The following is a 27780-nucleotide window of genomic DNA, read 5'->3' on the forward strand; positions in this document are numbered from 1 at the left end:
TCAATCCCACCTGGTAAGGATCCCACACCGCGCAGCAATATTCTAACAGAGGGCGAACGAGTGTAGTGTAAGCTGTCTCTTTAGTGGACTTGTTGCATCTTCTAATTGTCCTGCCAATAAAACGCAGCCTTTGGCTCACCTTCCCCACAATATTATCTATGTGGTCTTTCCAACTGAAGTTGTTCGTAATTTTAACACCCAGGTACTTAGTTGGATTGACAGCCTTGAGAATTGTACTATTTATCGAGTAATCGAATTCCAACGGATTTCGTTTGGAACTCATGTGGATCACCTCACACTTTTCGTTATTTAGCGTCAACTGCCACCTGCCACACCATACAGCAATCTTTTCTAAATGGCTTTGCAACTGATGTAGATGTAGATGTAGAAACACCGTGTCCATTTGCTGGGCTCTTGATCTAACAGATTATTTACTATTATTTAAAAATGGTGGAAACTCTTAAAGTGACCGAGTACTCCGTTTTACAGTGAGTGTTGTAAAAAATTAAAATTTGGCCTGACATTATCGTTTTATACTTTCTTTTTAGGATTTTCCCCTCGTTAAATTTCTGGTAATCATTCCCCTTCAGAAAAGATCGATCACAACTGATTTGCGGATTTTAATTGCGCTCGTGCTTCGTTGAGCGATGAGTTTCAAGAAGGTCGCCCAATATCGGTTGTTGTTCCAATAAATATCAACGCTACATGGCTGAAGAGTATAAGGAGAACGGCTGTTAGTATGCATCATTGGAACCGAAACTGATGCGCAGTGGCTAGCATACTGGACTCGCGTTCGGGAGGACGATGGTTCAGTCCCTAAGTGATCCATCCGCGAAGAAGAAGAAGTGAATAAGATGATGTTACCAGAATGAGATTTTCACTCTGCAGCGGAGTGTGCCCTGATGTGAAACTTCCTGGCAGATTAAAACTGAGTGCCCTTCCCAGACTCGAACTCGGGATCTTTGCCTTTCGCGGGCAAGTGCTCTGCCAACTGTGCTACCCAACTACGACTCACGCGCCGTCCTCACAGCTTTACTTCCGGCAGTACCTCGCCTGCTACCCTCCAAACTTTACAGAAACTCTCCTGCGAAGGCTGGTCCCATCGGAGGTTCGAGTCCTCTCTCGGGCAAGGTTGTGTGTGTTTGTCCTTAGGATAATTTAGATTAAGTAGTGTGTAAGCTTAGGGACTGATGACCTTAGCAGTTAAGTACCAGAAGATTTCACATACATTTGAACAGTTTTTTCTCCTGCGAACCTTGCAGAACTAGCACTCCTGAAAGAAAGGATATTGCGTAGATATGGCTTAGCCACAGCCTGGGGGATGTTTCTAGAATGAGATTTTCACTCTGCAGCGGAGTGTGCGCTGATGTGAAACTTCCTGGCAGATTAAAACTGTGTGCCTGACCGAGACTCGAACTCGGACTGAAAGGCAAAGGTCCCGAGTTCGAGTCTCGGTCCGGCACACAGTTTTAATCTGCCGGGAAGTTTCACATCAGCGCACACTCCGCTGTACAGTGAAAATTTCATTCCCAAGCAGTATATTGCTCCCTCCAACGTATATCTCGCCAAGAGTCCATGAGGATAAAATCAGAGAGATTAGAGCCCACACAGAGGCATACCGACAATCCTTTCCACGAACAATACGAGAGGGGAGAACCGATAGAGTTACTCAAGGTACCCTCCGCCTGGCATCGTCAGGTCGCTTGCGGAGTATGGATGTAGATGTAGATGTAATTTTAATTTTTTACAACACTTTCTTTAAACTCTCACTGTAAAACGGACTACTCGGAAACTTTAATAAGAGTTTTGACCATTTTCCAATAATAAACGAAATGACGCTACATGAAATTAGCGACTCCTGGCACTGTCTCCCAGAAATTGACGAAGCGATCACAGATATGGCAGTGGACGTTGACTGACATGTTGCAGGTGGCGAGCTGAAGTATGGCGACCGCTGCGACGACTCCAGCCAGTGCGGCTTCGACCACGGCGTCTGTGAGAAGCAGAGCGGCAAGCAGCTGTGTCTGTGCCAGCCGGACTACCCCGTCACCAACCACATCAACATGTGCGGAAAGCGTGAGTACTGCCTGCCCTGTCTGACCAGTTTGGGCCTCACTTTCTGCAAGTAGGCAGTCGCCCGACTCATTTGGCGCTGTCCCCCATCCTTTCCCATCGTGTGCTGATCTGTCCACCTCCTGAAGTGAGCGTCATTTACGACGGCGGCCGAGTTTAGGTTCGTTCTGCGCATCTGACGTCACAAAACACAGTCAGCCAATGAACAGAGAACGACGTTGCCAGAGATCGACTGCAGTGCAGAGCACGGACGAGTGTCTTCGGTTTCAGAAGCGTTCAGTCACAAATAAAGTAATTGAACAGAAGCAATGTCTTGATAGCAGACTTTCTATAAAAGAAAGTTTGGAAAAAGCATTCTTTACACCAATTGCTTCATATTCTTGTGGTGTGGGTACTCTAAGACCTTCGGTACACACACCATCAGATTATTTGACTTGTCACTCTAGCGAAGTAGGCGACTGTCAGCAGTATGTCTCTTGATCTTATCGTGGCGTGTTTATCTTCTGCTGTTAGGTCAGACGATAGAAATGCCACTTGCACGCTTAGGGTAGCAGATTGACGGCGACCAATTTTAAACAGAACATGATTAATTTTAACACACATTTATTGAAATAATAACAAGCATAAAAATAACTTAACTTGGTTCTGGATGCTATTTGCAACTGACAATCTGAAGTTCCTTTGGTCTTGGTACTTTAATCTTATTCTCACATATCTCTGATACTTGACAAAGGGTCTATACATTTCTCTTCGTGGCTATGTACAGGAATATGGTAATCTTATTTGGCGCAGACTGAAACTTGACTATAGACTAATACAGACAAATGCAGACTAATGCAGACTGACTAATTGGACATCTGCACACTCGTTACAATACCTCGCGCATTCATGTATCACTGCGCGAGTGTGATCCGCGAGGAGAAAAGGTTCTACGTTAGCAGCACTCTCATTGGCTGCGTTACATAATAATACGCGGATCGGCGGAAGCAGAATTTGGTCCGTCTCTAAGGCAACGCCATCTAGTAGTGCGGAGACGGACGGGTGCTCCGCCTGCGCTGTTGTGTTTAGCGGGGCGCGCTCTAGTGTGAAATTTGTGTATGCGCTGACTACGCGAAACTGTGTACACAGCAATTCTATTAATTAATTAAACTAAACAAGCAATAAGCCTCCTAATTCAGGCGATAGCAAGGAAATTCATTCTCACTAACCGACTTTTCGCAATAAAGAACAACGGTAATTGTTTATTTTCCTATCGCACTTCGACGAAACGTGAGTAATTCATAGTCATACCAACAGTGCTTGTCAATATTTTGCGTGATTGTTTAATGTCCTTCAGCGACTCTGTTCGATGAGCAGCTGCGTTAACATAGTGGTTAAGGTGATTGGCTGCTAAGCAAAACGATCTGAGTTCGAACCTTGTTTGATGCTTAATATTTTCTTATTTTAAAAACAATATTGAAGTGTCTTACTTCATGAATTTTATTCGTTTGAATGTAATTATTTGAAACTTCTAGTGCCGACTGAAATCGACCATACGAAAAGTATACACTGTGGACTTTTACCTCTGCAAAATCTTCAAAATTTCGTGCAATAGTTTACTACATTTAATGCTGCACAATAACTGCGTTGAACATCGAAACAAAATTAAGTCATTTATGGGGGGGAATGTATCAGTCAAGAAAATGTGTAAAAATCAAATTTTTGGGCCAAATATTTTTTGTGAAATCGTATTATAAGCAGTCGGAAGGCCGTGTCAGCACAGGCGAGGCGGAATGCAGGGAGCATGTCTCTGAAGCAGCGAAAGGGCTAATATGGCCGTGGTGGCTTTACTTCATAAACTGCGCTGTCCCCCCTAAACGTAAGTTTGCGAACTATACTATACTATACTATGGCGCTGCTTCTGTTGATGCGTGCATCTGGTAACGCAGCAATCTCCCGCGTCTGAGCGGCCATGAGCGAGACGCCAAGATAAAAGAATTGAACTATAACAATGCTCATTTACACCATCCTTAAAGCGCGCAGCAAGGAGAGCGCTAAAGTGAACGGGACAAGTCTTCTACGGTAAGATGGGCCACAAAACACTCGTCGGGAGACCCAGTTGCCCCTCATGGGGTCGAGTGCTAAAAGGAAACCAGCAATGCTTGCTTTTTCCGTGGCCGCTGCATTATACCGTGACAATAAACAACACGAAAACGACGAGCGAAATAAAAAATGCATGAGCACACAGGAGGAGAGAAGAAGGCTAACATTTTTTAGAAAATAACTTCTTTTAGAGGACGAACAGTCTTCACGAAATTAACTGGGGGTCTTGTGTGTTGTGTACATAGTTCTGCGTAGTCAGCGCGTACACAACTTTCCCACTAGAGCGCGCACCGCTAAGCACAATAGCACAGGCGCAGCGCTCTTCCGTCGCCGCACTATGAGATGGCGCTGCCATAGAGATGGACCAAATTCTGCTTCCGCCGATCCGCGTATTAATATGTAATGCAGCCAATGAGATTGCTGCTAACGTAGAACCTTTTCTCCTCGTGGATCACACTCGCGCAGTGATACCTGAATGCTCGAGGTATTATAACGAGAGTACAGACCTCCGATTAGTCAGTCTGCATTAGTCTGTAGTCAAGTTTCAGTCTGCGCCTAATAAGATTATCATATTCCTGTACATAGCCATGAAGATAAATGTATAGACACTCTTACCAAGTATCAGAGATATATGTGCGAATAAGATTAACGTACCAATACCGAAGGAACTTCAGATTGTCAATTGTAAATAGCATCCAGAACCAAGTTAAGTAACTTTTATGCTTGTCATTATTTTAATAAATGTGTGTCAAAATTAATCAAGTTCTGTTTAAAGTTGGTCACCAACAATCTGCTACTCTAAGCGTGCAAGTGGCATTTCTATCGTCTGACCTAACGGCAGAAGATAAACACGCCACGATAAGACCACGAGACATATTGCTGACACTCGCCTACTTCGTTAGAGCTACAAGTCAAATAATCTGATGGTGTGTCTACTAAAGGTCTTACAGTATGCACACCACATTGTGCAACAGAAATTAACGCAGCAGGGCACCGTCATGAAAAATTACTTCTTCTGAGAATTGGTCGGCTACGCTAAAGGTACGTTTATAGGGACCGTAGTTTACGGCAATAAGTCGCCACACACAGCGTTGCCGTCAACAATGCTGAAATGAGGCTGCAATACACGGTACAGCATACCGTATGCGGTATGGACCTGCATAACTGCTTATGTTGCAGGCTGTTACCGATGTACTGCCGAGGGGTTTCCGCCGTTTTCCACCTAATGTGTCGTACGCCCAGGCAACATCTATCTCTGTCATTGACGGCCGCGGTGGTCTCGCGGTTCTAGGCGCTCAGTCCGGAACCGCGCGACTGCTACGGTCGCAGGTTCGAATCCTGCCTCGGGCATGGATGTGTGTGATGTCCTTAGTTACATTTAAGTAGTTCTAAGTTCTAGGGGACTGATGACCTAAGATGTTAAGTCCCATAGTGCTCAGTGCCATTTGAACCATTTTTTTTATCTCTGACATTGTATTTAAATATTTTCCTCCGCAGAACATTCTAAATCCTTTTCTCCTTTTCTCTATTTATAGCGACGCCTTGACACTGCCACTGTCTATACATGTCTCTCTCCCGTTGTGTCTCTCCTCCGCCACTGGCACTTTCTCATGTCTGTATCTCCCACTGTCGCTGCCTTCATCGGTTTCAGTCGCTCTTCCTTACCACTGTCTTCTTCTCTGCAACTTTCACTGTCTCTCTGTCCCACTCCCATTGCCTTTTCCCATTCTTTTTCTTTTACATTGCCACTTTCTCTTTCTTTCTCGCTTACAATCTTCTGTCTTTTTCTTCAACCACCATCGTCCCTTCTCCATACATGTCCTTGGGGATAGTTCGCTCACGGTTTTGAGCCCTAGACCAGGAAACTTTAACACATGGTGTAAGTAGGCTGTTTAGGTTTTTATGTTGGTAACGCCATGTAGCGCTCTATATGAAAATCACTGTGGCTGGTTTGCATTGTTGGAATCTGCTATTGTAGTGTTGGGCAGTTAGCTGTTAACAGCGCGTGAGAGAGATGGCGCAGTTTTGAGAGCGGATGATCTGGACGTGTGTCCATCAGAGACAGTAAATTTGTAAGGCTGGATGTCATGAACTGATATATATATTATGACTTTTGAACACTGTTAAGGTAAATACATTGTTTGTTCTTTAACAAAATCTTTCATTTGCTAACTATGCCTATCAGTAGTTAGTGACTTCAGTAGTTACAACCTTTTATTTAACTGGCAGTACAGGCGCTCGCTGTATTGAAGTAGTTTGAGTAACGAAGATTTGTGTGAGATAAGTGATTCATGAAAGGTATGTTAGTCAGGGCCATTCTTTTGTAGGGATTTTTGATAGTCAGATTGCGTTGCGCTAAAAATATTGTGCGTCAGTTTAGTGTTGATCATAATAGGTAAAGAGCGAAATGTCTGAGTACGTTCAGTTCTGCTCAGCTGTTTGAAAATCAAATAATGTAAGAGGGTTATCAGCAAAGTCATTCATAAATTTTTCTAATGGGACGTTTCAATGGGTATAGAGGACAGGGGAAAGTTAGCAAATTAATATGTCAAAAGTCCACATCAGTTACGAAATGTTACTGGTCTTTACCCAGGTTTCGGCTACAGTAATCTAGCTGATATCTGGGTAAAGACCAATAACATTTCGCAACTGAGGCAGATTTTTGACATATTAATTTATCACAGTTTCTGACAGGGCTACGACATGTTAAACATTCGTAAAGTTATCGAACTTTTTTCGTGCTAAAGTTCGCCGAACTGCGGGGAGTACAGACCCCAGGCCTATGTATGGTCTCCACAAATCTCTTTTCCAATTCCACTGTCTCGTCTTTCTCTTTTGCTCCCACTGCTTCTATCTCCATCCATGTTTCTTTCTCTTTTACTGCCACTGTCTCTCACTGACTATCAGTAACTGGTCTCTCTTCGGCTCCCACTGCTATTCTCTTCATCCATTTTTCTTTCTCTTTTACTGCCACTTTCTCTCTCCCGCCATCACTATTTCCTCTCTCTTTCCCTCCCTCTGTCACTATCTCGTCTCTCTCCCACCGTCCCACTGCTTATATAAAATGAATTCTCTCGGTCTGGAAAGTTTTGACAGTTTATTTATAAACTTCCACACGTTTACATACTGTGACACATATAAACAACAAAGAAGTACGCACAATATAAGACTGCCACAAAATCGACTCTGATACAAAGCAAATTCACTTTACACTAATTTACATAAATATGCACAACAATTTGAGGCTAAATCTATAGAGGTCAAAAAATTGCTATTTTTAATTTGCAAGTACAATGAAATTCGTATGGTCAAGACATTTGTTGGGATGGTTCCTTTGAAAGGACACTGCCGATTTCCTTCCCCATCCTTCCCTACTCCGACTCTAATGACCTCGTTGCCGATGGGACGTTAAACACTCATTTTCTCCCTTTCAGCAACTTGGACGCATGAGCTATTAAGCTGATTGTCCGATAATTCTTGCAATCTTGGGAATTATGTGAATGGTGTTTTTCCGACACTCAGATTGTACATCGCCAAACTCGCTCATTCTATTACAATGAAATAAACACCCTTAGCTGATGACAACGTGTGCCCCGACCGGAACTCGAACCCGGGATCTCCTGCTTACATGGCAGACGCTCTATCCATCTGAGCTACCGAGGACACAGAGGATATCGCGACTGCAGGGATTTATCTGTGGCACGCCTCCCGCGAAACCCACATTCTCAACGTATTGTCCCGCACCTCATTCGTAGTGCCTCCGCCCATTATACTCATTACTTGCTCCGCGTTGCCGATTCCCGTAATAGTTTTGGCACTGTTTGTGCATTCGCGCAGAAAAAGAAGATGGTCAAGTGGCCAGTGAGCCTTAACTACATATTTACTAAGATAGTATCTGTTCTTTCGGACATGTCCGAAAGAACAGATACTATCTTAGTATATATATCACTCATTGTACCCACCAAAGTGAATAGTTGTTTTATTGCCACTTCCCCCCCAATGATTTTAGAAATTCTGATGCAGTGTTACCATCCCTTTTGCCTTATTTGATTTTAAGTTTTCCAGAGCTCTTTTAAATTCTAATACAGGATCCCCTATCTCTTCCATATCGATTTCTCTTTCTTCTCCTGTCACGTCATCAGCCAAGTCATTGCAGAATGAGATTTTCACTCTGCAGTGGAGTGTGTGCTGATATTAAACTTCCTGGCAGATTAAAACTATGTGCCGGCCCGAGACTCGAACTCAGGACCTTTGGCTTTCGCGGGCAAGTGCTCTACCAACTGAGCTACCCAAGCACGACTCACGCCCCATCCTCACAGCTGCCAGTATCTCGTCTCCTACCTTCCACACTTTACAGAAGCTCTCCTGCGAACCCTTCAGAACTAGCACTCCTGGAAGAAAGGATATTGCGGAGACATGGCTTAGCCACAGCCTGGGGGATGTTTCCAGAATGAGATTTCCACTCTGCAGCGGAGTGTGCGCTGTTATTAAACTTCCTGGCAGATTGAAACTGTGTGCAGGACCGAGACTGGAACTCGGGACCTAGAGCACTTGCCCGTGGAAGGCAAAGGTCCCGAGTTCGAGTCTCGGTCCGGCACACAGTTTTAATCTGCCAGTAAGTTTCAAGTCTTTGCAGTCTGTCCACCTACCCACTTAATGCTCAAATACGCCCGCCGTGCAGACAGTAGTCACCAGACCGGCTAATGACTCTTTTCCAGTCCGCTAGAGAGGAGCAAGCACACCCCCTTCTGACGCTCCCCACCTTCTGACTGTCGAAAGACCCCGTGATTCGTGGCAGTTATACCCTTCCCAGCGCCATGTTTACGTGTTGCAGCGGCCAAGATCAACGAGACGTGCGAGTTCTCGGAGCAGTGCGAACGCACCACCGAGAAGACGGAGTGCCGCGACGGCCGCTGCGTCTGCCTCTTCCAGATGGGCGCGCTCTACAAGAACGACGGCTCCGTCGAATGCGTCGGTGAGTACCGCCATGCCGAGAGCGCACGTTCTAGTGTGATTCAAGAAAAAAAAACAAATAAGTTAAATATATTCGATTTTTTTTTCAATTTTAATCTGATAATTATATAACGTCCATGTCATATCATTTTTGTAAACATCAAACAGCCTTTACTACAACAGAGAATACTGCAGAATCCTGGTGGTAGACACAAGGCCGCCCCTCGTCTTCTATACAACTCACAGCTGCCCCATTTATTAATGATTTCATTTGCAAAATGCAATTTTTTTGGTTCATTGTTAAAGGTCCCTTACGTGATTATAAATATCATACTGATTACGTAAAGAAATCCGGGTTGTTCTTTTCCAAACTAGCCTCCTTCTGACAGCGATCAGGAGCCGACCAGAAGACGGACGTATATATATATATATATATATATATATATATATATATATATATATATATATATATATATATATTGAACCCAGGTTCGAGTCTCGATCCAGTACAAATTTTCATTGTCGTCATTCCATACTACAGCTGATTGTTGTCCTTATTCGCATTCATTTAATAAACAGGGTGATTCAAAAAGAATCACCCTGTTTATATACATACATTGCACCATTTAGATTGCCATCGATAAAATGGCGGCCAATTATCCTTCCTCCCATAATGCCACACCATATATTAACCCGCCAAACTCGCTGATGTTCCACTTGTCGCAGCCATCGTGAATTTTCCGTTGCCCAATAGTGCATATTATGACGGTTTCCGTTACCGCTGTTGGTGATTAACGCTTCGTCGCTAAATAGATCGCGTGCAAAACATCTGTGATCGTCCCCTAATTTCTCTTGTGCCCAGTGGCAGAACTGTACACGACGCTCGAAGTCGTCGCCATGCAATTCCTGGTGCACAGAAATATGGTACGGGTGAAATCGATGTTGATTTACCATTCTTAACACCGACGTTTTTGAGATTCCCGATTCTCGTGCAATTTGTCTGCTACTGATGTGCGGATTAGCAGCGACAGCAGCTAAATCACCTACCTGGCCATCTTCATTTGTTGCAGGTCGTGGTTGACGTTTCACATGTGGCTGAACACTTCCTGTTTCATTAAACAACGTAACTATCCGGCGAACGGTCCGGACACTTCGATGATGTCGTCCAGGATACCGATCAGCATACATAGCACACGCCCGTTGGGCATTTTGATCACAATAGCCATATATCAACACGATATCGTCCTATTCCGCAGTTCGTAAACGGTCCATTTTAAATGTCGTCACTTGTTTCCTTCTGTTTTTTTCTCTAGATGTTAAGCTATATCATTCACGTAAATGGTTGAAGAGGTTGATATACAGGGTGATTCAAAAAGAATACCACAACTTTAAAAATGTGTATTTAATGAAAGAAACATGATATAACCTTTTGTTATACATCATTACAAAGAGTATTTCAGAGATGTTCAATATCGCCCCCTCCAGACACTCGAGCAATATCAACCCGATACTCCAACTCGTTCCACACTCTCTGTAGCCTATCAGGCGTAACAGTTTGGATAGCTGCTGTTATTTCTCGTTTCAAACCATCAATGGTGGCTGGGAGAGGTGGCCGAAACACCATATCCTTAACATACCCCCAAAAGAAAAAATCGCAGGGGGTAAGATCAGGGCTTCTTGGAGGCCAGTGATGAAGTGCTCTGTCACGGGCTGCCTGGCGGCCGATCCATCGCCTCGGGTAGTTGACGTTCAGGTAGTTACGGACAGATAAGTGCCAATGTAGTGGCGCTCCATCCTGCTGAAATATGAATTGTTGTGCTTCTTGTTCGAGCTGAGGGAACAGCCAATTCTCTAACATCTCCAGATACTGTAGTCCAGTTACAGTAGCACCTTCGAAGAAAAAGGGACCAAAAACTTTATTGGCTGAAATGGCACAGAAAACGTTCACCTTAGGCGAGTCACGTTCATACTGAGTTATTTCCCGCGGATTCTGAGTGCCCCATATACAGACATTGTGACGGTTGACTTTCCCGTTAGTGTGGAAAGTTGCTTCATCACTAAACACAATCTTTGAAATGAAAGATTCATCTGTTTCCATTTGAGCAAGGATAAAATCACAGAAATCGATTCTTTTAATCTTATCAGCTGCAGACAGTGCTTGAACGAATTTCAGACGATAAGGTTTCATAACTAACCTTTTTCGTAGGACTCTCCATACAGTTGATTGTGGAATTTGCAGCTCTCTGCTAGCTCTGCGAGCCGATTTTCCTGGGCTGCGAACAAATGCTTGCTGGATGCGTGCTACATTTTCATCACTCGTTCTCGGCCGTCCAGAACTTTTCCCTTTACACAAGCACCCATTCTCTGTGAACTGTTTATACCAAAGTTTAATACACCACCTATCAGGAGGTTTAACACCATACTTCGTTCGTAATGCACGCTGAACAACTGTCGTCGATTCACTTCTGCCGTACTCAATAACACAAAAAGCTTTCTGTTGAGCAGTCGCCATCTTAGCATCAACTGACGCTGCCTAGTCAACAGCGCCTCAAGCGAACAAATGTACAACTAAATGAAATTTTATAGCTCCCTTAATTCGCCGACAGATAGTGCTTAGCTCTGCCTTTTGTCGTTGCTGAGTTTTAAATTCCTAAAGTTGTGGTATTCTTTTTGAATCACCCTGTATTTCATAACGGCTGTAGTCGCCGTACAGATCAGGCATTGTGGTAGCCGCAGTGCCTGGGAGGAACTTTGCATTGTGATCAGAATAACACAGACAGTGCAATGTCGTAAAAATTTAAGCAGCCGCAAGACTCGGCCAGTTGTCTATCACCGTCGTATACGTACTCACAATCGGCAGTTACGTAAATGGTTAGAGTTGGAACTCTCTGTGACATGGAGAAAGGCAATCAAATACTGCATTAGCGTTGTTGCTTGGTTAGTGTTGCTACCAGGTCTGACAGGATATACAGGGTTCGTATAAAAAGTAATGAGACTGATTTTTTACTGACGCGACTGTAATCTGCAGCTCGCTCTTGTCTCGGCAGCACCGTGCATTGGGTTGCCACGTCGCAGAATCGTCGACGTTGCGAACGAGGACCGCTCGAAACGCCCATCAACCAGAATAACTGACGAAAACATCGACCGTATGGACGTTTCATTGAGCCCCGACCGTCGGATGATAGCGTACCAAATCGGACTTGATAAAATGACAGTGCACAACATCAAATGGTTCAAATGGCTCTGAGCACTATGGGACTTAACATCTGAGGTCACCAGTCCCCTAGAACTTGGAACTACTTAAATCTAAGAACATCACCCACACCCATGTACGAGCCAGGATTCGAAACTGCGACCGTAGCGGTAGCTCCGTTCCAGACTGAAGCGCCTAGAACCGCTCGGCCAAACCGGCCGGCTGCACAACATCATCACCAAAGAATTGTCCATCAGTGAGATCTGCGCAAAGGTGGTCCCGACGATTTTGTCAGACGTTAGAAAGCAAGCACGTGTGAAAGCCTGCCAAGCAACCTCCAGTCTTGAAGCTGATCCAGAATTTTTAGATAACGCCATCACCGCAGACGAAACCTGCGTGTTTCTCCACGACTAGGACACAACGCGCACGAGTGCCGAATGGCACACCGCAGCATCCCCAGGTCCAAAAAAAGCTGGGGTGAGCAAATGGAAGGTGAAAGCCATGCTGATCGTGTTTTTCGACAGGGGCGTGGTTCGTCATCAGTTTGTCCTCCGAGGCCAAACTGTCAACAGTGCGTTTTATTGCGAAGTGCTCAAGAGACTGAAAGCCAGGGTCCATCGCGTGAGGCCAGCCATCGCCAATGATTGGAAGCTGCATCATGGCTACGCGCCGAGTCACACCTGCTTCATGATGGCCAGCTAGCTGGCTAAGAAACGGATTCAACGATCCCCCAGCCCCCCTTACAGTCTCGACGTGGCCACGCCAGTCTTGTTTTGGGCCCCAAACCAAACACTCCCTGAAAGAACACCATCATGGGACCCTGGAGGTGGTGCAAGCCGCCACTACCAGGACATTAAAGGCCATCCCAGACTCAGGTTCGCGGTAGCTTTTGAAGCGTGGATGTCTCGCATGCGGCAGGTTGTTAACTCTCAAGGATCATATGTTGAAGAGTACTAAGTGGCTGTAGCGATATCTACAATAAATTTTGATTCTCAAGCTCATTACTTTTTATACAAACCCTGTATAAGGGTTGTGAATAGCGCCAGTGTTGGGTAGTCACTGGAAGAGACACGGAAAGGCAGCTTGATCGTATCGGAGGCGATGGTATCATCTGGAGTGCCCCAGAGAAGTGTGGTGGGTCCGCTGTTGTTTGCTATCTACATAAATGATCTTTTGGATATGGTGGATAGTAATGTGCGGCTGTTTGCTCATGATGCTGTGGTGTACGGGAAGGTGTCGTCGTTGAGTAACTGTAGGATACAAGATGACTTGGACAGGATTTGTGATTGTTGTAAAGAATGGCTGCTAACTCTAAATATAGATAAATGTAAATTAATGCAGATGAATAGCAAAAAGAATCGCGTAATGTTTGAATACACCATTAGTAGTGTAGCGTTTGGCACAGTCACATCGATAGCATATTTGGGCGTAACATTGCAGAGCGATATGAAGTGGGACAAGCATGTAATGGCAGTTGTGGGGAAGGGGAGAGTCGTCTTCGGTTCATTGGTAGAATTTTGGGAGGATGTGGTTCATCTGTAAAGGAGACCGCTTGTAAAACACTAATACGACCTATTCTAGAGTACTGCTCGAGTGTTTGGGATCCCTATCAGGTCGGATTGAGGGAGGACATAGAAGCAATTCGGAGGCGGGCTGCTACATTTGTTACTGGTATGTTTTATCATCACGCGAGTGTTACGGAAATGCTTCAGGAACTCGGGTGGGAGTCTCTAGAGGAAAGGAGGCGTTGTTTTCGTGAATCGCTACTGCGGAAATTTAGAGGACCAGCATTTGAGACTGACTGCAGTACAATTTTACTGCCGCCAACTTACATTTCGCGGAAAGACCACAAAGATAAGAGAGATCAAGGCTCGTACAGAGGCATATAGGCAGTCATTTTTCCCTTCTTCTGTTTGGGAGTGGAACACGGAGAAAAGATGCTAGTTGTGGTACGAGGTACCCTCCGCCACGCTCCGTATGGTGGATTGCGGAGTATGTATGTAGATGTAGACAGAGTTAACGGCACTTGACCGGGCCTTGTTGTGCGTCTCTATTTGAACGAATAGCCGAATCATGCAGTAGCGAGATTTGTGGAGCATTCGGATGTGACAGTAGTCAGATGTTGGACAGCATGCCATCGTTAAGGGCAGGTATACTCGTCGACAAGATTCCATTCGATAACGTGTGACCACCACGAAGTACGATCGCCGCATGTGTTCCAATCGTAACCCCTTCACATCTGCACAAGTAATAGATTCCCTGCAACACTCTGTGTCACCCAGCACTGTTGGTTGGAGACTAACAGCGTCAGTGCGAGAGAATTACCGTCCCCTGCGTGTGCTGCCGATAACAGCACAACACAGATGGCTATGTCTGGAGTGAAGACGTGAACGGAAAGCTAATGAATGGCATCGATGTATTGCGGTTCTGCATTACCACAAATGACCGTCATCGGCGAGCAAGGCGGCAGCTTAGCGTGAGGTCCCATTCTCCAATTTTTTGAAGAGGCACAGCCGTGTTACTCGAAGCTTCATGGTGCAGGGAACCATCAGCTATGATTTAAGGTCACGGCCGTTAGCGATTGATAGAACTCTAACGACACGACAGTACGTCACGGGCACCTACATCTACTTCACACTTATACTCCGCAAGCCACCCAACCGAGTGTGGCGGAGGGCACTTTACGTGCCACTGTCATTACCTCCCTTTCCTGTTCCAGTCGCGTATGGTTCGCGGGAAGAACGACTGCCGGAAAGCCTCCGTGCGCGCCCGAATCTCTCTGATTTTACATCCGTGATCTCCTCGGGAAGTATAAGCAGCATATTCGATACCTCACCCAGAAACGCACCCTCTCGAAACCTGGACAGCAAGCTATACCACGATGCAGAGCGCCTCTGCTGCAGAGTCTGCCATCTCCGTAACGTTATCACGCTTACCAAATAACCCTGTAACGAAACGCGCCACTCTTCTTTGATCTTCTCTATCTCCTCTGACAACCCGACCTGGTACGGATCCCACACTGATGAGCAATACTGAAGTATAGGTCGAACGAGTGTTTTATAAGTCACCTTCTTTGTTGATGGACTACATTTTCTGAGGACTTTCCCAATGAATCTCAACCTGGCACCCGCCTTACCAACAACTAATTTTATACAATCATTCCACTTCAAATCGTTCCGTACCCATACTCCCAGATATTTTACAGAAGTAACTGCTACCAGTGCTTGTTCCGGTATCATACAATCATACAATAAAGGATCCTTGTTTCTATGTATTCACAATACATTACATTTGTCTATGTTAAGGGTCACTTGCCACTCCCTGCACCAAGTGCCTATCCGCTGCAGATCTTCCTGCATTTCGCTGCAATTTTCTAATGCTGCAACTTCTCTGTATACTATAGCATCATCCGCGAAAAGCCGCACGGAACTTCCGACACTATCTACTACGTCATTTATGTTTATTGTGAAAAGCAACGGTCCCATAACTCTCCCCTCTGGTACGCCAGAGGTTACTTTAACGTCTGTAGACGTCTCTCCATTGAGAACAACATGCTGTGTTCTGTTTGCTAAAAACTCTTCAATCCAGCCACACAGCTGGTCTGATATTCCGTAGGCTCTTACTTTGTTTATCAGTCGACAATGCGGAACTGTATCGAACGCCTTCCGGAAGTCAAGGCAAATGGCATCTACCTGGGAGACTGTATCTAATATTTTCTGGGTCTCGTGAGCAAATAAAGCGAGATGGGTCTCACACGGTCGGTGTTTCCGTAATCCACGTTGATTCCCACAGAGTAGATTCTGGGTTTCCAGAAATGGCATGATACGCATCCTGCGCCCTCGTGCTGCAACTCTCACGCGACAGTATTGTGGTGCCAATTTTCAGCAAAACAGTGCTTGTCCACTCATGACACGTATCTTTATGAGCTGCTTATGTGACGATGAGATACATTCGCGACTGCCGCTTCTGAGACAAGCTCCGAAGTCAATTTCGTGCCAATGCCAGTATCCGCGATATCGAAGACCAGTTTCACTAAGTGAGTGCCAGCTTCTCTCAGGAGAGGATACAAGGGCTTTATGACACCCTCCCCAACAGAGTCCCTGCAAGTATCCAGGCCAGAAGGTGTGCAACGCCATACTGATAATTGGCTCCTACTGTCCTTTGTACATTTTACTCGAGTTTCTACTCACTCCGATAACATAACATACCGTCTCAACCCGTGATGTTCCATTTCGTTCCCCTCCTCGGCGCTTCACTTTTTTTCTTCGGACGGTATATTAATTGATTAAGCCATTGGCGACCTATCATTTTTTCCGTGGAGTAAAGAAAGTGTAGGAGTATCCACGTGGAGCTATTTACGATGAGACGACTACGTAGATGTAGGCTGTACAGGAGAAAGTTCTCAGACCCTAATTCATAGGAAGGAAGGTTGTTGTTGTTGTTGTTTTTGTGGTCTTCAGTCCTGAGACTGGTTTGATGCCGCTCTCCATGCTACTCTATCCTGTGCAAGCTTCTTCATCTCTACTACCTACTGCAACCTACATCCTTCTGAATCTGCTTACTGTATTCATCTCTTGGTCTCCCTCTACGATTTTTACCCTCCACGCTGCCCTCCAATGCTAAATTTGTGATCCCTTGAGGCCTCAGAACATGTCCTACCAACCTCTCCCTTCTTCTTGTCAAGTTGTGCCACAAGCTCCTCTTCTCCCCATTTCTATTCAATGCCTGCTCATAAGTTGTGTGATCTACTCGTCTAATCTTCAGCATTCTTCTGTAGCACCACATTTCGAAAGCTTCTATTCTCTTCTTGTCCAAACTATTTATCGTCCATTATATGGGGCAGTGTCATCAACCTTGACAACATCCACCTGTGTATTATGGAGAAACGTCATAGTATGGTGGCAATGAACCATCACCAAGACTCAGTGATTGAGTGGGAATAATTGGAGACCATCTCCTGGTTCCAGTCATCCTTAGCCACAATGCTTCACACCCAAGGGATATCTGTAATTCCTGCTGGTACACTGCCTCCCCTGCTGGGAGAAGTGTCTTTGGTGGTAGAAAGGCTAATATAACCACTACCTGATGGTGCTCCAGCACACTTTCAAATTCCTGCACGGAGGCATCTCGATAATATCTACCTTGGCCAATGGATCGGTCAAAACGGTCCAGTCACATAGCTGGTGTGGTCGTTGAGCCTCAGCCATTTAGATTTCTACTTGTGGGGACACTTGAAAGAAGTTGTGTATGTGGCACACATCCCAAACATTCCTGCTGCCTGTAATGTCATTCACTTGCAGGATGGCACATTTGAATGTGTGATCCGTTGCTACTGCCTCATGTTAGCACATGTTTTAGAGGCCCGTGGGGGTCATTTCGAACACCTAACCCAGTAGTGTCTCATCGGAGGTTGATGTGTGTTGCATTGGACTGTGCAGATGAGATGAATTAATACATGCACACCATGAATATGTGCCCATATGTCAATACAATCTATTTGCTCTTTAGGCCTATCTTTTTAGGAAACATTTCCTGCAGTTTATACCCATTTAGCAAAATCACCTGCATACAAATGTCACCTGCCATAACCATTTGTTTGGCTGGAATTTTTGAAAGCAAGTTTTGCACAATATTTGTAAATTCCCAACTATTGTTGTTGTTGTTGTGGTCTTCAGTCCTGAGACTGGTTTGATGCAGCTCTCCATGCGCCTCTATCCTGTGCAAGCTTCTTCATCTTCCAGTACCTACTGCAACCTATATCTTTCTGAATCTGTTTAGTGCATTCATCTCTTGGTCTCCCTCTACGATTTTTACCCTCCACGCTCCCCTCCAATACTAAATTGGTGATCCCTTGATGCCTCAGAATATGTCCTACCAACCGATACCTTCTTCTAGTCAAGTTGTGCCACAAGCACTTCTTCTCCCCAATTCTATTCAATACCTCCTCATTAGTTATGTGATCTACCCAACTAAACTTCAGCATTCTTCTGTAGCACCACATTTCGGAAGCTTCTAATCTCTTCTTGTCCAGACTAGTTATCGTCCATGTTTCACTTCCATACATGGCTACGCTCCATAAAAATACTTTCAGAAACAACTTCCTGACACTTAAACCTATACTCGATGTTAACAAATTTCTCTTCTTCAGAAACGCTTTCCTTGCCAGTGCCAGTCTACATTCGATATCCTGTCTACCTCGACCATCATCAGTTATTTTGCTCCCCAAATAGCAAAACTCATTTACTACTTGAAGTGTCTCATTTCCTAATCTAATTCCTTCAGCATCACCCGTCTTAATTCGACTACATTCCATTATCCTAGTTTTGCTTCTGTTGGTGTTCATTTAATATCCTCCTTTCAAGACACTTTCCATTCCGTTCAACTGCTCTTCCAAGTCCTTTGCTGTCACTGACATAATTACAATGTCATCGGCGAACGTAACCAATTTAGTGCTCGATATAAGACGTTCATATTTCTCTCACTCACCCGATGTTTTTTTGTCCATTGTGGTAAGTTCCTATAATACCAAACTGCTGATCTCATCGGTCCCTAGGCTTACACACTACTTAAACCAACTTACGCTAAGGACAACCCATGCCCGAGCTAGGGCTTGAACCTCTGACGAAAGGAGCCGCGTGAACCGTGGCAAGGTGCATCAGAGCGCCCGGCTACCCTGCGCGGCTCAGCTCATTCTCGAGAGAAGTTTACGTCAGAGTAGTACCTGACTAACGGAGTGCAGAAATACAAATTAATCTGTGGTGAGAGACGCTGGAAGGAAAGCCTTGTGCATCAAGCAATGATTTGATTTGTCGTCAGATTTCGGGAGTGTACGTTCTAAGACAACTGATGATATATATCACTTCCTCCCAAATACACGTCGCGTTTTAAAGACGACATTATACTTGAGAGGGATTAGCATTAAGTAATCCCGTGACTGTGAATGAAACTACGGAAACGTGACTCTTACTATATAACTTCATTTATTCCAGGACCCGTTTCAGTTTTTCCCTTCAGTTGGTGTAATACCCTTACATCTTCATCACTAGGACGCTTTCCAAAAGAAGAAATTGTCCTTATTGACTGTACAGTTTTCAGTTTACTAGGGGACCGATGCAAAACTTCCGCACTTTTATAGTTTTAAATAATGACAGAATTTGGAATGAGTGTAGCTGTTGGGATAAGGGTATTTGTGGAAATGAAAATAAAATACCTTTAAAAATGAACCAAAAACGTGAAATAGTAATTATGTATTTGTTACACATTCCTGTAAGTTAATTTCCATGTGTCCAAAAATGTGTTCTGCATTCGGAATGTTTGTACCGGTTTGTACGACGGGCAGAGATCATGGACTGTGAGTACGGCCACATAACCAATAACTTTAACTCGACAAACATTCTCAGTTACAATAAGCACGTTAGGCCGTAGTAGCAATAGGTAAACCACAATTAAAGGCTACAATGACAGGCATGTTAGTCGTTTCGGGTAGTATATTCGTTTAGAAAAGTCAACCTGTGCGACGGGCGGAGATAATGGACTAACTCAGTGGTGTATACAAATTATTCAGTTAGTAAGTACTGTAAAACAAATATGACGGTATTTGTGATAAGATAATATGGAAAGGGAGTCCGTTATTCGTAAGTAATAAGTTTACATCTTAAAATATGAGTATGAAACTGGGCATCCATGAAACCCTTTTGCCTATGATACTTAAAAGTCTCATTTATGTTGTATGCAATGTCAGAAGCAGATTAAAAGCATTTCTAACGATGCCGCATTAATCCCTGTACGACTAGTATGTATGGAGAAAAAGGGATGTTAACTTAGAAAAATATACACAACTGGCCATTAAAATTGCTACACCAAGAAGAAATGCAGATATCAAACGGGTATTCATTGGACAAATATACTACAACTGACATGTGATAACATTTTCACGCAATTTGGGTGCATAGATCCCGAGAAATCAGTACACAGAACAACTACCTCTGGCCGTAATAACGGCCTTGATACACCTGGACATCTAGTCAAACAGAGCTTGGACGGCGTGTACAGGTACAGCTGCCCATGCAGCTTCAACATGATACCACAGTTCATAAAGAGTAGTGACTGACGTATTGTGACGAGCCAGTTGCTCGGCCACCATTGACCACACGTTTTCAGTTGGTGAGAGATCTGGAGAATGTGCTGGCCATGGCAGGAGTCGAACATTTTCTGTATCCAGAAAGGCCCGTACGGGACCTGCAACATGCGGTCGTGCATTATGCTGCTGAAATGTAGGGTTTCGCAGGGATCGAATGAAGGGTAGAGCCACGGATCGTAACACATCCGGAATGTAACGTCCACTGTTCAAAGTGCTGTCAATGCGAACAAGAGGTGACCGACACGTGTAACCGATGGCACCTCATACCATCACGCAGGGTGATATGCCAGTATGGCGATGCCGAATACACGCTGCTTCCAATGTGCTTTCACCCCGATGTCCTCAAACAAGGATGCGACCATCATGTTGCTGTAAACAGAACCTGGATTCATCCGAAAAAATGACGTTTTGCCATTCGTGGACCCAGGCTCGTCGTTGAGTACACCGTCGCAGGCGCTCCTGTCTGTGATGCAGCGTCAAGGGTAACCGCAGCGACGGTCTCCGAGCTGATAGTCCATGCTGCTGCAAACGCCGTCGAACTGTTCGTGCAGATGGTTGTTGTCTTGCAAACGTCCCCATCTGTTGACTCAGGGATCGAGACATGGCTGCACGATCCGATACAGCCATTTGGATAAGATGCCTGTCATCTCGACTGCTAGTGATACAAGGCCGTTGGGATCCAGCACGGCGTTCCGTATTACCCTCCTGAACCCACAGATTCCATATTCTGCAAACAGTAATTGGAACTCGACCAACGCGAGCAGCGATGTCGCGATACGATAAACCGCAATCGCGATAGGCTACTATCCGACCTTTATCACAGTCGGAAACGTGATTGTACGCATTTCTCCTCCTTACACGAGGCATCAAAACAACGTTTCACCAGGCAACGCCGGCCAACTGCTGTTTGTGTATGAGAAATCGATTGGAAACTTTCCTCATGCCGGCACGTTGTAGGTGCCGCCACGGGTGACAACCTTGTGTGAATGATCTGAAAAGCTAAGCATTTGCGTATCACAGCATCTTCTCCCTATCGGTTACATTTCGCGTCTGTAGCACGTCATCTTCGTAGTGCAGCAATTTTAATGGGCAGTAGTGTGATCTGCTATCGGCAGCATTCGGAAAACGCCTATGCAAAATGTCACAACAAATGTGACATGCAAATCAACTCACCAGTCCACATGTGGAAAGACGTATAAACATCAACACCATCTGCATCAAATACGTACATGGGGGAGAATCACTTCAGTCTAATTGAACTACACATTTAACAACCAAACTCTAAGGATCCACATCATCCCATACATCAACATCATCTTATTCCATAAGAAAGTGATGTAAAAGGTGTATGGTCTCTGTATTTCCTAAGTGATTTAGAGACATTAGGCTTTGTACACTGGGCTACCGACAGTCTTTTTTTTCTGCATCAAATGAAATAGGAAATGGGAATGTGATATATTTTGTACCGTCCATTATACGCAATACGAAGGCTCGGGAAGTAGGAAATATGTAGCTTGTAAGTGATAACGAGCGCCTTACAAAATGTAAATTTTGATGTGTGCACACGGAGCAGACATCAAGCAGGAGCCGCCGTCGCTGCAGTACGTTGACCCCACCATGATCGGCGTCCTGGTCGGCTTGGGACTAATGTTCATCATCCTCTGCGTCGTACTGCACCTCTTCAGCAAGTAAGTCTCCTCCAAGCATACTGTTTTTGTTTTCTTTCTCGATTTTTCAAACGTTTCTCCATGATCTCTTCAACACACCTATCTGTAACTCACCATAGTAACACTACCTCCCCATCTTTCCCCTTCCCTCCTCCTTGTCTATAGTGGCGTCTCCTACAAGCCTACAGCTTTCTTTTTATTTCTTGATTATCAAACGTTTCTCCATGATCTCCTCAACACACTTATCTATAACTCACTAAAGTAATACCCTCTCTCTACCTTTCTCCTTAGCTCCCCCTTGTCTATAGAGGCGTCTCCTCCAAACCTACCATTTTTGTTTTCTTTCCTGACATTCAAACGTTTCTCCATGATCTCTTCAACACACCTATCTGTAACTCACCATAGTAACACTACCTCCCCATCTTTCCCCTTCCCTCCTCCTTGTCTATACTGGCGTCTCCTCCAAGTCTACAGCTTTTTTTTTCTTTCTTGATTTTCAAACGTTTCACCATGATCTCCTCAACACACTTATCTGTAACTCACTGAAATAAATACCCTCTCCTCACCTTTCTCCTTAGCTCCCCCTTGTCTATAGAGGCGTCTCCTCCAAACCTACCATTTTTGTTTTCTTTCCTGACTTTCAAACGTTTCTCCATGATCTCTTCAACACACCTATCTGTAACTCACCATAGTAACACTACCTCCCCATCTTTCCCCTTCCCTCCTCCTTGTCTATAGTGGCGTCTCCTCCAAGCCTACAGCTTTCTTTTTCTTTCTTGATTTTCAAACGTTTCACCATGATCTCCTCAACACACTTATCTATAACTCACTGAAGTAATACCCTCTCTCCACCTTTCTCCTTAGCTCCCCCTTGTCTATAGAGGCGTCTCCTCCAAACCTACCATTTTTGTTTTCTTTCCTGACTTTCAAACGTTTCTCCATGATCTCTTCAACACACCTATCTGTAACTCACCATAGTAACACTACCTCCCCATCTTTCCCCTTCCCTCCTCCTTGTCTATAGTGGCGTCTCCTCCAAGCCTACAGCTTCTTTTTCTTTCTTGATTTTCAAACGTTTCACCATGATCTCTTCAACACACTTATCTGTAGCTCATTATCTTAGCTCCCCCTTGTCTATAGAGGCATGGGGTTTTATTAGAACAAAAAAAAAGTTAACAAAATGTCCGACGGATGGTGCTGGACAGTAAAACTGCTACCGTGACGGGTGAGAGGTACGCCGATATGTTATAGAATCGCATCATCCCCAGCCTGGCTGATAAACACCTGCTGGAACGTACGATGTTTACGCAGGATGGCGCCCCACCCCATATTGCTAGACCCGTGAAAGATCTCTTGCGATCGTCGTTTGGTGATGATCGTGTGCTCAGCCGCCACTTTCGTCATGCTTGGCCTCCCCGCTCCCCAGACCTCAGTCCGTGCGATTATTGCTTTGGGGTTACCTGAAGTCGCAAGTGTATCGTGATCGACCGACATCTCTAGGGATGCTGAAAGACAACATCCGACGCCAATGCCTCACCATAACTCCGGACATGCTTTACAGTGCTGTTCACAACATTATTCCTCGACTACAGCTATTGCTGAGGAATGATGGTGGACATATTGAGCATTTCCTGTAAAGAACATCTTTGCTTTGTCTTATTTTGTTATGCTAATTATTGCTATTCTGATCAGATGAAGCGCCATCTGTCGGACATTTTTTGAACGTTTGTGTTTTTTTGGTTCTAATAAAACCCCATGTCATTCCAAGCATGTGTGTCAATTTTTACCTCTCTATCTACATTATTAAGATTTCAAATTTATGTTGACTTTTTGATCACCCGATATGTATGCCACAACAACATCGTTAATTTTGTTACAGTGTTTTTCTGTTTTCCTTTAACCAAACCAAAGTTATTTCTCAACATTTTGCACAAAATTTAACCAACAATAAGCTTGAAAACGCCCTTGTTGAACTTGTATCTGTATGCTCTCATATTGTGAATTGCATTTAGAGGACTGGCTAAGTTGCCGTTAGATGGCGGAGGCGAATGTAGCCGCCTGTGTCCGCAGGGCCCGGTGGCGCGAGAACCGCACCATCTTCAACACGCCGAACCCACGCCTGATGAACGTCTCACTGCTGCGCGACAGCAAGCTGATTCACGGAGGTGAGCAGGCGGCGGCTGCGGGCGCGGCCGCCGCCGCGGGGGCGGCTGTGGGGGCGGGAGCTGGCGCGGGGGCGGCGGCGGCGGCGGCGGTGGGGCGGCGCGGCAGCCCCCAGCCCAGCCTCGCGTCGCTTGCCGACGCCGGCTCCGCCGGTACTCGATCCTCGGACCACCGCTCCGCACGATCAGATGAGATGGCAGACCCCGCCAGCCAGACGCCCTGCACGCCGCTCCGCTCAGAGTAGCAAGTAGCCGGCGAGGGGCGAGCAACACACACGCGCACACACACACACACACACACACACACACACACACACACACACATACACACACTTACTCACAGACAAACACAGAACACACAAAGATGTTCAGGATTATTTTATACTCGTAACACACACTCAAACACAGTGACACAGGCATAGCAGTGTGGCAAGATACCGTGAAAGTCAACAACTTGTATCAGCGAACCGTTAAAGGGATCACCCGAAGTCTAGTTGCAGGTTGCCTATATGGTGGCTTCCACTATCGCCGGAGGTTCGAATCCTCCCTCTGGCATGGGTGTGTGTGTTGTTCTTAGCGTAAGTTAGTTTAAGCAGTGTGTAAGTCTAGGGGCCGATGACCTCAGCAGTTTGGTCCCTTAGGAATTCACACACATTTGAACATATGATATTCTGAATACCAGTTCGGCCAGCTTACCGAAAGCGAGGCAGTTAACTACCTCGAGAAATGTCCACCAATATGTGGATCAGTAGTAGTTTTCAGAACACGCTTCATGGACGCTTAACAGGCGACGAGCATCCCGGAACGTAGGGGTACCACACACTCAACCGCAAGCTACACTTTAAAGCGTTTCCACGTGCACGCCTTGCGCCTGGCCGCTGAGCGACTGTGCTTGGTCCACACGCAAGTAGAGGCGCGCGTGCAGGCTGCACGCCTCTTCCTCAGCACGTGCGAGCGAGTGATTCAGTTCACGCCTGTGCTCACACTGGGCGCCTCTACTTCCGTGTTGGGCTAGCTACAGCCCCGTGGCGACTAGCCGCAAGGTGCGCAGGTGTAAACGCACCTTGAGAAGTACAGGAGAGCATAACGTCTGCGCCTCACTCCAAAAATTTAATTCTAACAAGGGAACCTCCCAATGGCACCCCCCCTCAGATTTAGTTATAAGTTGGCACAGTGGATAGGCCTTGAAAAACTGAACACAGGTCAATCGAGAAAACAGGAAAAATGTTGTGCCGAACTATAAAAAAATAACCAAAATATACAAACTGAGTAGCTCATGCGCAACATGGGCAACATCAAGGATAGGCTCAGCCCAGGAGCGCCGTTGTCCCGTGGTTAGCGTGAGCAGCTGCGGAACGAGAAGTCCTTGGTTCAAATCTTCCCTCGAGTGAAAAGTTTACTTTCTTTATTTTCGTGCAAAGTTATGATCTGTCCGTTCGTTCATTGACGTCTCTGTTCACTGTAATAAGTTTAGTGTGTGTTTTGCGACAGCACCGCAAAACCGTGCGATTATTAGACGAAAGGACGTGCCTCTCCAATGGGAACCAAAAACATTTGATCCCAAGGTCATAGGTCAAGCGATTCCTGCACATAAAAACACGTCTGATATATTCTATACGACACTGGAGACGGCATGTGCGTCACAAGACAGGAATATGTTGTCGACCCACCTAACTTGTACACTTGGCGAATGGGTATAAAGATTCTTCTACCTTGCCCGATTTAGTTTTTCTTGTGGATGTGATAAACACTCCCAAAAAAAGTGATGAAAATATGAGAGTTTGTCACATAAACTGCAACAAATGAATGCAACAGTTTCACAGTTTTCCCTGTGCTCTGTCGCTGTAGTCGACTGACGTCGTGTGTTTCGATGTTTGTTTAGGTGTAACGTCCCCATATTACGGCGCAGTTACCTCGCATCGGACGGACAGAAGGACAGATAATAATTGTCTGAAAATGAAAAATTCAACTTCTCACTCGAGGGAAGACTTGAACCAAGGACCTCTCGTTCCGCAGCCGCTCACGCTAACCACGGGATCACGGCGCTCCTGAGCTTATGTTATCGTTGATGTTGCCTATCTTGCGCTTGGGCTTCTCAGGTTGTATATTCTGCTTATTTTTTTCATAGTTCCATACAAATTCTTCCTGTTTTCTCGACTGATCTGTGTTCAGTTTTTCAAGGCCTATCCACTGTGCCAACTTATAACTAAATCTGAGGGGGATGCGATGGGGAGGTTCCTTGTAAGAAACTTCAATAGACACAGTTACACAACTTACTGCAAATAGTAGCTTAACTCATGACGTCTCTTATGGGTTTATTTCCACATCTCTATGCGGGTTTTGCAAACGGTAGCTTAACTCATGAATTTTTACAGTATATGTGCTCTGACACCTCAATTACAGGAATTTCAACCACCGGCAATGTTTCGGCAAGATGATACACCGCCTAACTGGGGGTTATTTGATCGGCTGTTCTTGGGTGAAACCTTTCCGGACAGATGGATCGACAGAGGCAGTCGAACATCATGGCCACTACAATCAGCATACACAACCCTCTTCATATTTTGTGGGGTTACGTTAAGGTGGAGAGTTCAGTTCACCAGTTCCTGTGCTTAGTCTCATACGGCACGGATGCTGTAGCGGCGATGACGGAAGAGATTTATGCAAAGACATGAAATGAAATTGAGTATCTCCCTGACGTTCTAGGCGCAAAAAACGAAGCGCATGTGGACGTGTATCCACAAAAAGCTGTATGAGCTAACTTAACATCTGCAGTAATTCACATAGCTGCATCTAGCAAAATTCCTTAGAAATAAAGTTTCATAATCAAGGAAACACTTTATGCCCACCCTGTTTTTTCCTTCGCCGCCAACTGTGTACAGTTAACGATTGGTAAGCATAGGATCATTCAAAAGTAACATAATCATTGGAAAATCGTTTGTTAAAATTATTACCAGCTTTTTTCACAGAAATTCATTGAAAGCCAAAGGTTTTATTTTGTTGTTGTTGTTGTGGTCTTCAGTCCTGAGACTGGTTTGATGCAGTTCTCCATGCTACTCTATCCTGTGCAAGCTTCTTCATCTCCCAGTACCTACTGCAGCCTATATCCTTCTGAATCTGCTTAATGTATTCATCTCTTGGTCTTCCTCTACGATTTTTACCCTCCACGCTGCCCTCCAGTACTAAATTGGTGATCCCTTGATGCCTCAGAACATGTCCTACCAACCGATCCCTTCTTCTGGTCAAGTTGTGCCACAAACTCCTCTTCTCCCCAATTCTATTCAATACCTCCTCATTAAGAAAACAAAAATTTCCAGATTTTTGACCGATAGTAATAAACATAGTGGCCATGCTACAGCCGGGCGTCGTTATTTAAACGGATTTGCTGTAGGCTACAAATGAAATAACTAGGGTCATTCAATAAGTAATGCCCCAATTTTTTTCTCAGAACATGTTTATTGTTAAGTCTCAGAATTTGCTGAGAATATACATAAACACGTTTTATTTTTC

At 45.0% G+C, this 27780-nt stretch overlaps 1 protein-coding gene across 3 annotated transcripts in view; it reads left to right on the forward strand.

Annotated features, from left to right (window-relative positions):
• LOC126293481 (platelet endothelial aggregation receptor 1) overlaps window positions 1-27780 on the forward strand; it is an 800502-nt gene that overhangs the window by 667373 nt on the left and 105349 nt on the right. For all 3 annotated transcript variants that reach the window (XM_049986725.1, XM_049986726.1, XM_049986727.1), the window contains exons 6-9: window positions 1930-2076; window positions 8990-9130; window positions 22015-22129; window positions 24179-24273. In XM_049986725.1, coding sequence (XP_049842682.1) covers window positions 1930-2076; window positions 8990-9130; window positions 22015-22129; window positions 24179-24273 — 498 coding nt within the window. The remainder of the gene's footprint in view (window positions 1-1929; window positions 2077-8989; window positions 9131-22014; window positions 22130-24178; window positions 24274-27780) is intronic.

The sequence above is a fragment of the Schistocerca gregaria genome, chromosome 10 (assembly GCF_023897955.1).
Source record: "Schistocerca gregaria isolate iqSchGreg1 chromosome 10, iqSchGreg1.2, whole genome shotgun sequence".
NCBI classification, from domain to species: Eukaryota; Metazoa; Arthropoda; class Insecta; order Orthoptera; family Acrididae; genus Schistocerca; species Schistocerca gregaria.